This window comes from Chiloscyllium plagiosum, unplaced genomic scaffold, assembly GCF_037043375.1.
Source record: "Chiloscyllium plagiosum isolate Xiang-an unplaced genomic scaffold, Cpla_swu_hap1 HiC_scaffold_21, whole genome shotgun sequence".
Lineage (NCBI taxonomy): Eukaryota > Metazoa > Chordata > Chondrichthyes > Orectolobiformes > Hemiscylliidae > Chiloscyllium > Chiloscyllium plagiosum.
In genome coordinates this window covers 17,833,226-17,845,860 of record NW_028270159.1, presented here as the reverse complement: position 1 = coordinate 17,845,860, position 12,635 = coordinate 17,833,226, and the positions used below count along the sequence as shown (strand labels likewise).

The window sequence follows — 12,635 nt, the reverse complement described above, 5'->3', positions numbered from 1 at the left end:
AAAATGTATTTAAAACCTGTTACGTTTCAACATTTTCCAATTCTGATTAGACTTGAAAATTGAAATCAGTTTTGTTTTCTGGTCACAGATGCTGCCATACCTGCTAAGTGTTCAGTGGGTTTATATTTTAATTTTGAATTCTAGCGATTTTGTTTAGTAATTTTTAAAGTGTACATATTCCCAGTTAAATGTGGAAATTGCAAAGTTGGTGTCGATGTACAGGTGTATTGTTGAATTCACCATACAGATAGCAAAAAAGAAAAATGACTAAACTGGCAAGAGCTTCCTCTTTACGTTATTAGCCAAACAATAAAAACCTTAGAAAAGTTTTTCACCTGTTGAATGAGGTGTAATTGGGTTTTTAACAATGTAAATTCATAATCATTGATGAAATTGGATCCAGTCCAACTTTCCTTTAGAGATTTGTCAAAAGGTTTGTTAATGGAAACTGTAGCCAGAACCTTACCTGCTTTATTTTCATAACAGGTTGTACCTGTTGAACATTGATGATGTTGGTGATGTCGACTGGGAGGATCTTTGTAGTGCTGTTGGGTAAATAACACTATAATTTTCATATTTATAGTGCAGTAACATAAAGACAATAGGTCTAGTGGACACAATTGGCTTTGCAGCCTACAAGCTAACGGCAATAATTGCGGAGTGTATGTGGGATGATATTTGGTCTGGTGATGCCATTCGAAAATAATCTTTGGCCGGGAGATTGGGGGATAGGTGTATGCGTATCATTTTAATCTACAGTTTATGCAGTGCTTTAGTTTTATATCATCTCACTTGAGACTCTTGTTGATACTACTAAGATTTTGATGCTGGTATTGTTATTTGTAACGTTGGATTACTCTGTTATTATTTCTGGATGCCTATTTACGTGGTGGAATGCAACTGTTGTAGCCCTCAGTGATGAGCTAATTATTGTAATGCTTAATTCTCATTCAATTGTCATCCTATTGTTTGATTGATACCGGTAAACTTAATCTATAGGTCAGATATGTAATACAGCATTTCATTACTGACTGAAGAATTTTGTGTAGCATTGAAAGTATGAATTTACTGTCTGTTGCAGTTATTTCTATTCTCAATTTTCTAGCTTGAATTTCACAATGGAATTTGAAATAAAATACAATTTTTCAACAAGGTTAATGTGATTTTATTTGCTTTTTACAGGATGATTACCATAATTAAGATTTAATTGTACAATTATGTTGCTTAATTTTTTCTAGAGATGTTCCTCCTTTATTCGTTCAAAAGATGTTTTATAAATTGAAAGTTCGTTATGTACCTGATTGGCCCAAAAAATCCTTTGGAGGTTAGTATCTAAATTCAGTGACTGAATAGTTTACTGATGATTGTTTTATATTGATGACAACAGAAAATGTTCACCTTGTTAATGAAAAGAGCAGTTGAAAGCATCAACTTTATTTTCCAGTCATTCTTGTTATTTGCTCTCTGAAATAAGGCAGCCAGGTGGATGGCACAATTGACCTTGGCATAATTGCTTCTAGAATTGGAAATGGCTGTTGCTGTATTTCTATTATTGCTGGTGTTGATTCACTTATTAGATCACATATTGTATCTCCAATGCACTGAAAGCATAACCTTTTGACTTTAAGAATTTGCTTTACGGTTTAAGATACAAATTTACTTTTGATCCATTGGCTTTAATTTATCAGAAAAATGTCTCCATAATTTCATAATGTGGAATTGGAGATCCTGTTGGAAAACAGAATTTTCAATCCTAATTTTTTTTTCCAGTTGGTTCTGAAACTTTACCAAGAGTTATACTGACTAGTTCATTTAAGTCTGTAATTAAAATGATCATGTATCATTATGAAGTGGGTACCATAGACATAGTATCCTCAGGAACTTCATTACATTTGAGCAGGAGAAAAACTGTAACAGCTATTACCTGTGTGGCTTTTCATGCTGAACGTTTGTGAACAATATCCTGTAGTAGTCTCTAATATTCTGTAATCCTATTTTTACACTGGTATTTGTTTTTAAGTTGTAGTGCTTCCTTGTAGCCTTTACATTTTTGTATCTGGTGTGATATTTTAATCAAGATAACTAAAAAGTTTAATTAAGCCTCTAAATTCATAGTGCAAGATAATGTGCCATTTTGGTATTTATTTGCTCTGTATAAAGTACTGTATACAAGAATAATGTACCATGAAATAAACTCACTCAAATTGCAGCATTTGAGATGGCAATTCTAATACCATCAGAAGGCAAAACAGTACTTTAGTCTTTGACTCCATAGTTGTTGACACCATTTGACTTTCAGACAAAGCTATTGTGCCACTATCTCAATGCATGACCTGACATTTGTGATGTTGACACTCATCCTAGAAAGCCAACTGGCATAAGCTCTGTAATTAGTTTTTATATTAAATACTAATGGATCTTTATTGACAGCCAACCAAACCTTGTTCTGAGTTAGAATCCAAGCAGATGCCTTTTAGGAAAATTAACATAAACTTGCAGTGGCTTTTACAGTATTAATGGTAGGTGAAGCTGCCTCTGCTTATCGTGTTAATAAGTAAATGAAACAGCAAATTCCACTAACAGTACTTAATAAATCAGGAAATTGTTAGCCAGGTTTTACTACTTTTCCGAAAACTTCACTATGCTAGTGTTTCACTCTTATTAAATTAGATTCCCTACGGTGTGGAAACAGGCCCTTCAGCACAACAAGTCCACATTGACCCTCCCCAAAGAGTAACCTACCCAGACTCATTTCGCTACATTTACCCCTGACTAATGCACCAAAACATGAGACGTTTTGGTACTTAACCGCTTGGTAGCCACTAAACAGCAGAAAAACTTGGGCTTTGTTCATTCAATTCATTGACAATATGATAAGACTTAATTGCGACCAAATAATGTTGCCGTACAATGTACAATGCCGTACAAGACTTAATTGCCGACCAAACTGGAGAATTACTTGTACAAAATGTCTCATTCCTTTAGATTTTAATTATTGGGACATGTTAAAAAAAACACCATCTTTCTTTCATTCTTCTTTCTAAATTGATTTTCTATTAAATTAAGTATCCCAATTTGAACTTCTTGGTTTAGATTTTGAATGTCTCAATAAAATTTTACAATCTGAAGAGATACTATTGCTTGCCCGATCTCTCAGTTACAGGGTTCTTGTGAATCTCTGCACAAAAATGCTGTAATTACTGCAAGTTGCCTATAAATAAGAACGGATCACAAATTTAAGTGTGAACAGCAAGCGTCATCAAATTGCCATTGATGACAAAATTTTGATCATAGTATATGTATGTGTACTGGGGAGGAAAACTGACTCCTTTAGCAAAGGCTTCAATGCTTAGAATCTTTGTGCACTAAGATGCATGATTGTACGGCAAATCAACAGAAGCAACCCCGGAAAGTTTTATGTTAGTTTCTGAATTTTGGAACCCTGCATTTTATTCTGTTCAGTAAATAAAACACGTCTGGCTTCTCTGAAACTACACTGAAATCTAAGACTTATAGTTTGAAACTGCTCTTTATATTGTTGGATTCAAAATTTTTAATATATATAACTGGTAAACGTGGGAGTCATTATCCTTACTCTTATTGCTCTCCTGTAAGCTTTGGCTTTTTATTAATTCTCATGGAACATGGATGTTGCTGGCTGTGCCAGCAGTTATTGCACAACTCTAGTCGCCCTTGAGAAGATGGTGATGAGCCACATTTTTGAACCATTGCATATAGACCTATAATGCCATTAGGGAGGGCATTCTAGAATTTTGACCCAGTGATAATGAAGGGGCAGCAATACTTTTCCAAGTCAGGATAATGAGTGGAAGGGTTTGGAGGTGGTATAGATGGTGATGTTCCCATGTATCTACCAACCCGTCCTTCCAGATAGAAGTGGTTGTGGCCTTGGTAGGTGCTGCCGAAAGAACTTTGGCAAATCTTTGTAGTGCATCCTGTAGATAGTATATACTGCTGATACTGAGCATCAGTCATAAAGGGAATGGGTGCACTGCTAATCAAATGGGCTGCTTTATCCTGAATGAGTGTTGTTGGAGCTGCACCCATCCAGTCAAGTGGAGAGTATTCCATCACACACCTGACTTGTGCCTTGTAGATGATGAACAGGTGTTGGGGAGGCAAAAGGGGCTAGATTAGAATAGTGCTTTAAAAGCACAGCAGGTGAGGCAGCATCCGAGGAACATGAAAATCGACGTTTCGGGCAAAAGCCCGTTCAACAGGAATGAAGGCAGGTATCCTCCGGGGTGGAGAGATAAATGGAAGAGGGGTGGGGGTGGGGAGAAGGTAACCGAGAGTACAATGTGGGGATGAAGGTGATAGGTCAGAGAGGAGGGTGGAGCGGTGTTAGGGAGTCAGGAGTAAATTACTTTCTGCAGTATTCCTAACTCTGACCTGCTGTTGCGGCCATAGTATTGATATGGTGTGTCCGGTTTAGTTTCTGTTCAAAAATAACTCCCAGAATATTATGATGTGGGGCTGGCAGTGTTAGAATGGGGTGAACAAAGTTAAAAATCACACGACACTAGGTTATAGTCCAACAGGTTTGTTTGGAAGTACAAGCTTTTGGAGCGCTGCTCCTTCATCACGTAGCTAGTGGAGCACGATCATAGGAAGCAGAATTTATAGTAAAAGATCCAAAGTGTCATACAACTGATGCTATGTTTTGAACAAACCTAGATTGCTGTTAAGTCTTTAATCACTTCGAATGGGTTGCAGGTTTTGATTTATGAATATGTAAATCCCAGAACTTCTTTCAACTCGCGTTCCTGATATAACTTAAGGTTTTATGTTTTAAAAAAGTGACATCTCAGCTCAGGCAACACATTAAAGGTGTACGGTTAGTCTGTCTGCATCCCAACCTTGAGTTAGACCAGTTCTGTTTCCAAAGTAGGAAATTATAAAATATCACATGGACTGACTGCCTACAGATTGTGTGCCCAAATATGCCAAATTTTTCATGCACAAGTCCAAACAAGAATACTTAGCTGCACAGGACCTCCAGCCAACACTATACACCAGATATATTTACGACATTTTCTTCCTCTGGATCCATGGCGAGGAGTCACTGAAACAAGTACACAATGATATCAACAAGTTTCATCCCACTATCAGACTTACCATGCACTGCTCTTCAGAATCAGTTTCATTCTTAGATACATACATCTCCATGAAGGATAGGTACCTAAGTACCTCACTGTATTGCAAGCCCAAGGATAACCTCAGAATGCTGCACTTCACAAGGTTATACTCTAAACATATTAAAACAGACATCCCCTACGGACAAGCCCTGTGCATACACAGGACCTGTTCAGATAAGGAAGAATGCAAAGGGCGCCTGAAGGTGCTGAAGGATGCCCTCGGAAGAACAGAATACGATGGTCAACTCATTAATCGAGAAACCACAATGAACTCCTCAGGAGACAGACATGGGATATGACTGATAGGGTACCTTTGTTGTCCAATGCTTCCTGAGAACAGAGAAACTACCTCTTTGCAGCCTGAAACACATGATTGATGAGGATGAGCACCTCGTCAAGATCTCCCCTACGCCTCCACTTCTTGCATTTAAACCAACGCCAAACCTTGAACAGACCATTGTTTGCAGCAAACTGCCCAGCCTTCAGAACAACATCAACCATAATACCATACCATCCTGTCATGCCAAACACTGCATTTCATCAGAATGTCAAAATTAAAACTACCATGATACGTGGGGACACCACCCACCATGTGCGTGGCAGGTACCCATGTGACTCTGCCAATGTTGTCTACCTCATACGCTGCAGGCAAGGATGCCCCAAGGCATGGTACGTTGGCAAGACCAAGCAGACACTATGACAGTGGATGAATAGGCCCCGCACAAAAATGTATTCCCTCCCAGTTGGGGAACACTTCAGCAGTCAAAGACATTTGGCATCTGATCTTCAGGTGACCATCCTCCAAGATGAACTTTGGGATATGCAACAACAGAGTCGCTGAGTAAAGACACCCATGAGGATGGCCTCAATTAGGACCCACTACACTGCACACGCTTTTACACACGATCACACTCACACAGATCCTCTCTCTTAAACACACAGACACACACACACGCTCTCACTGACGCACACCCCCTCTCAGGCATATACTCTGTCACACTCACGCGCTCACACAGATGCACACGACTGCTCCCTCTGTCCACCGTACACACATACACGCGCGCGCGCTCTCACTCCCTCACACGCATGAACATACACACAAGTCTATGAGGTGACTTTACATTTGCAAATTTGTATTTATAAATTCCTACTTTGGAAATAGAACCGGTCTGACTCAAGGTTGGAATACAGACAGAGTCTAACCTCACACCTTTAATGCATTGTCTGAGCTGAGATGTCATCTTTCTTGTATAAAACCTTAAGTTATCGCGGGAATGTGACTTGAAAGAAGTTCTAGGGTTTACATATTGATGAACCGAAGCCTGTAATCCATTAAAGACTTAACAGCAATCTAGGTTTGTTCAATACATTGCATTAGTTGTATGATGTTTTGATCTTTTACTATAAACTCTGTGTCCTATGATCCTGCCCTACTAGCTACCTGACAAAGGAGCAGCGCTCTGAAAGCTTGTACTTCCAAATAAACCTGAACGGACTGTAACCTGGTGTCATGTAATTTTTAACTTTGTCCAGAATGTTGATCGTGGGGGCTTCAGTGATGGTAATGCCATTGAATGCCAAGGGGCAGTGGTTAGATTGTCTGTTTATTGGAAATGGTTATTGCCTGGCATTTATGTGGTGCAGGTGTTATTGCCACTTGTCAGCTGAAGTCTGGATATTGTTCAGGTCTTGTTGCATTTCAACATGATTCCTCAGATACTGAAGCAGTCTGTGAATGGTGCTGAACATTGTGCAATCTTTGGCGAACATCTCCACTTTTTGTTGAAGGGAAGCTTAAGCAGCTGAAGACGGTTGGGCCATGGACATTACTCCAATGATTCCCTGCAGAAAAACCCTGGAACTGAGGTGATTGACCTCCAGTCCCACAACCACCATCTTTCTTTGTGCCAGATATCGCTGTAACCAGCGGAGTTTGTCCTAATTCCCTTGATTTTAGTTTTTATAGGTGTCATTGATGCTGCAATCAGTCAAACATTACCTTGATATCAACGGCTGTCACTTTCACTTCACCTTTTATTCATGGACATGTTCACTGATACTGTATCAACAAATAAATTATGCGTGGAAATGCAAAGTAGTTAGAAACTTACTCGACCATATGGTCTCAAGCAGAATCCGCATCCAGGTTCTAATGTGCCTTTAAATGTCTCGATATTTCGAATCATTATGTTCATTTACTGTACAAAATAGATCATTGATTTGCCATGAATTTGAATCCTTAATATTGTTAATCCAATATTTATTTCGTGAAAGATTACAACTGAGATTTTGTTCATGAATATTAAATTGAGGCTTATTTATAATTTTAGAAAGCTATAGTAATGCCAAGTAGTAAAAGTTGATTTTAACTTTTTGAAATTTTATAGGAATTGTGGACTTTCTGCATGATCAAATAGTTCCAAAATTGGAAGAAATAATAAAGAAAAAGGAAGACCAATGCAATTTTAATGTTTCTAGTGATTCTTATCAGTCACTACAGCATGAGTTCAAATTAAGTGATATTTTTGATGATGATGACGACGATGATGAGAAAGATGAAATTGAGAAAATAGATGAATTGGAAGAAATGATTGGAACCTCATTTCAGAGTCAGTCAGAGAAACCAGTTGAAAATCGACCCCACATAACATGATTGTCTTAGATGCTGAAGCGACTGCTTTGAATGACACACTGACAATGCAAAAATGTTGACACTCACATTAGTTGTGTCTTGAGACTTTAATGTTTTTATTATTCAACAATCTATGACCGGTAGATTTTTAAAATTTCAATTGTTGGCATTTCTGGTATGGGCAGCATTTGTAGCCTATCCCTAATTTGTATCAAATGCTCATTGTTGAGAAGGTTAAACTTCAGAACATTTGCAGAAATTGTATGAAAATAAAAATCATCAATCTCTGTTCATGAACAACGTAAATGATACTGAGAAATGTGATACAAACACACTTTGTCTCTATTACCTATAATGTTAATGTTTGGTTTATGTAAATACTTTTAAAATTTAATTTAACTTAGCTCAAGTCTTTTATAATAGAAAAGCAAAATATAAATAAAAACAAAAGCTGGAGATACTTGGTTGGTCAGACAGCATCTGTGGAGAGAGAATACGTTAATGTTTAGATCTGACAAAAGATCTTTCATGTTATCTTTGTTTCCTGGTACAGATGCTGCCAGACCTGTTGAGTGTTTACAATATATTTTATAATAGTGTTCAGGTTGTTCACCCTGATTCCTTTTAAAGCTATGTGGGAAGAAAGAAGATTTGCTTGGAATGTTAAGATAAAACTTGTATGTTTCTATTCAACTACTTAGCTTAATTTCTGTATAATTATGATAATAATTGTACAATTAAGGTCTACTGTGTCCTGGTTCTTATTTCACTTGGGAAATCTCAAGGATTTGTATAAATCTGAAAACAAAAAAATTAGCAATCATTACAAATGTATAAAAGAGCTTTGTAAAATGAATGACACTGGAATGTAGTGACTAAATAGAGCAGTTGTCTTACATATACAGTCCTCAGTCCCACGTATAATAGCTTTGATGAATGACCAGTTAACCTGTTCATGTTTGAGCGCTAGGATGGAATTTCCTACATTTTCACGTATTAAAAGCCACCAGCACATTAGTTCAGCACAGTTGAGACGCAACACCCAGAGTGTTATACAGCTTTGCTACTCTTTCATTATATATTATGCATTCAAAGAGTGGGATATGAACCTACAACCTATTTATACAGACAAAGATGCTGACATGAGAGCGCTAATGCATTTACCTGGGCAATATAGGAACAGAAAAGCTATTGTGCTCTTTCAGCCTGTTCTGCAGCTATTTAATGAGATTGTTGAAATTTATACACACGTATAAATTGGTTTTTATTTATGCACCTGTTGTTGTCCATGTTCCTAATACTTTGTGAATAAACTTATGTCTATCAATTTTAAAATTAACAGTTGATCTAGCATCACTTGTCATTTGCAAAAGAGAGTTCCAATCTTATTTCACCTTTTGCATGAAGTTCTGGAAGTTCTTCCTATGGATTAAACATGATACCACTCCATTATTTAGAAGGAACTGAAGTCGGTGGGGTGGAGAGAAGAGGTCAAATGACATACACCTGTCAGTTTAACAACAGTTGTGGGGAACCTACTTGAATCGAGTGACTTAACAAGTACCAATCAAAAAGAGCAAATATTGAGAGTTTGAGATCGGAAGTAGTGAAGGGCATTAATACAAATCATTAAAACCTAGTGTTTCTAGTGATTTGTGTTCATGGACAATCAAAACATCTAGTGGAATACTGATCTCTCCAAAAGGGGAGTTGGAATACAAAAACGGAAAAGCTGTACTTCCCTGTCACTGTTCATCATGACAACTGTATTTAGTTTTTTTGGGTTGTAAGTTTGCTCGCTCAGCTGGCGGGTTTGTTTTCAGACGTTTCATCACCATGTTAGGTAACATCAGCAATGAGCCTCTGGTGAAGCACTGGTATTTTGCCCCGCTTTCTGTTTCTGTGTCTTGGTCTCCAAATAAAGTGGGTTATATCATTTTCGGTTCTTTTTCTCAGAAGTTGGTAAATGGGGTCAAATCGATGTGCTTATTGATGGAGTTCCAGTTTGAATGCCAGGCCTCTAGGATTTCCCATGCATGTCTCTGTTTAGCCTGTTCTAGGATGGGTGTGTTGTCCCAGTTGATTTGGTGTCCTTTTTTGTATGTATGTTAAGGATACTAATATGGATGGGTCATGTCTTTTGGTGGCTAGTTGGTATTCATGTATCCTGGTGGCTAATCTTCTGTCTGTCCGATGTAGTGTTTTGTAAATGATGTTCGTGTTGTTGGTATGGGGTCCTTTAGGTTGGTCAGTAGCTGTTTCAGTGTGTTGGTAGGGTTGTGGGCTACCGTGATTCCAAGGGGTCAGAGTAGCCTGGTAGTCATCTCCGAATGTCATTTGCAAAATATGATACAAGGACTGTAACTGAGAAAAAGAACCAGAAATGATATCACCCACCTTATGTGGAGACCAAGACACACAAATAGAAAGCGGACAGTACACCAGTGCTTCACCGGAGGCTCACTGATGATGTTACCTAGCATGGTGACAATGTCTGAAAATAAACCTGCCAGCTCAGCAAGCAAAGTTACAACCTGAATCTCAACCTGAGCTACAAATCTTCTCAAAAATTGCAAACTGTGTTTAGTTTTCGGCACCATACCTGAAGTAAGATGGATTAGCCTGGAAGAGATATGCAGTTCTCAAAGATAGGATGGAAAAAGCAGCACTTTCTGCGAGAATAAGCCTGTTTGGAATACTAATAATTCCTTTCATGAGAAAAACTGCATAAATTTGCAGAAGAATCTTTGCAGATTGAAACCACAATTAATGAAGAGCTCAAATCTCAGATTTCACACATTGGCATTGCTGGTAGTTAGGCACATGATCTGCAGGTTGTTACAGAACCACAGTAAAGACAACAAAGCTAATTCAATTCAACTATTTCCCTCTTCTCTGTCTAATTTTCAGCTGTGGAATGGCAATTTAATAAGAGTATTATCCTTACTTTAGTGCTCACCCAATATTTCACCACCATTCCAAATGGACTGGATTGTACGAGGAGGTAAGTCCAGAACGAGAGGGCATAGGTTTATGGTTTGATGGGAAAAGTTTAAAAGGGACAAATGGGGCCATTTTTTAATGTAGAGGGTGGCGTGTATATGGAATGAGCTGCCAGAGGAAGTGGTGGAGGTTGGTACAATTACAACATTTAAAGGGTTATATGAATTGGAAGAGTTTAGAGGGATCTGGGCCAGGTGCTGGTAAATGGGACTGGATTAGGTTAGGATATCTGGTCAGCATAGGCAAACTTGAGGACTGCAGATGCTGGAAACCAGAGTTTAGATCAGAGTGGTGCTGGAAACACAGCAGGTCAGGCAGCATCCAAGTAGCAGGAAAATCGACGTTTGGGCAAAAGCCCTTCATCAGGAATAGAGCCAGGCAGCCTCCAGGGTGGAGAGATAAATGGAGGGGTGGGGAGGGGGATGCTGGGGAAAAGGTAGCAAACAGTACAATAGGTGAATGGAGGTGATAGGTCAGAGGGGAGGGTGGGGGAAGGTAGCAAAGAGTACAGTGGGTGAATGGGAGTGGAGATGGAGGTGATAGATCAGAGGGGAGGGTAGAACGGATAGGTGGAAAGGGAGATTGGCAGGACAGGTCATGAGCACAGTGCTGAGCTGGAAGGTTGGAACTGAGGTAAGGTGGGGGGGAGGGGAAATGAGGGAACTGGTTAAGTCCACATTTATGCCCTGGGGTTGAAGTGTTCCGAGGCGGAAGATGAAGCGTTCTTCCTCCAGGCGTCGGGTGGTGAGGGAGCGATGGTGGAGGAGGCCCAGGACCTGCATGTCCTCAGCAGAGTGGGAGGGAGAGTTGAAATGTTGGGCCACGGGGCGGTGGGGTTGATTGTTGTGGGTGGCCCGGAGATGTTCCCTGAAGCGCTCTGCGAGGAGGCGTCCAGTCTCCCCAACGTAGAGGAGACCGCATCGGGAGCAGCGGATACAATAAATGATAGTGCTGGATGTGCAGATGAAACTTTGATGGATGTGGAAGGCTTCTTTGGGGCCTTGCTGGTGAGAAAGGAGGTGTGGGTGCAGGTTTTGCAATTCCTGTGGTGGCAGGGCAGGGTGCCAGGATGGGAGGGTGGTGTGTTGGGGGGGGGGGCATAGACTTAACCAGGTAGTCATGGAGGGAATGGTCTTTGTGGAAAGGGGTGGGAGGGAAATATATCTCTGGCGGCGGGGTCCGTTTGGAGGTGGTGGAAATGTCGGCGGATGATGCAGTTTATGTGAAGGTTGGTGGGGTGGAAAGTGAGGACCAGGGGGGTTCTGTCCTGTTATGGTTGGAGGGGTGGGGTTTGAGGGTGGAGGTGCGGGATGTGAATGAGAGGGCATCTTCAACCACGTGAGAAGAGAAATTGCGATCCTTAAAGAAGGAGGCCATCTGGTGTGTTCTGTGGTGGAACTGGTCTTCCTGGGAGCAGATACGGCGGAGACGGAGGAATTGGAAATGCAAGATGGTATTTTTGCAGGAGGTAGGGTGGGAAGAGGTGTAGTCCAGGTAGCTGTGGGAGTCGGAGGGTTTGTAAAAATTTCAATGTTAAGTTGGTCGTCATTAATGGAGAGGGAGAGGTCCAAGAAGGGGAGGGAGGTGTCAGAGATGGTCCAAGTGAATTTAAGGTCGGGGTGGAATGTGTTGGTGAATTTGATGAACTGCTCAACCGCCTTGTGGGAGCACGAGGTGGTACCGATACAGTCATCAATGTAGCGGAGGAAGAGATAGTGAGTGGTGCCGGTGTAACCACGGAAGATGGACTGTTCTATGTAGCCGACAAAGAGACAGGCATAGCTGAGGCCCATGGCTACCCCTTTGGTCTGGAGGAAGTGGGAGGATTCGAAGGAGAAATT

General features: G+C 40.1%; 1 protein-coding gene across 1 annotated transcript in view; it reads left to right on the top strand.

The window, feature by feature from the left end:
- Positions 1–8,536, top strand: part of LOC122564900 (uncharacterized) — a 36,346-nt gene extending 27,810 nt beyond the window's left edge. The window contains exons 8-10 of the mRNA XM_043720333.2: positions 487–552; positions 1,239–1,324; positions 7,547–8,536. Of these exons, the coding sequence (XP_043576268.2) occupies positions 487–552; positions 1,239–1,324; positions 7,547–7,812 (418 nt within the window). The 3' untranslated portion in view covers positions 7,813–8,536. The remainder of the gene's footprint in view (positions 1–486; positions 553–1,238; positions 1,325–7,546) is intronic.
- Positions 8,537–12,635: the final 4,099 nt, after the last annotated feature.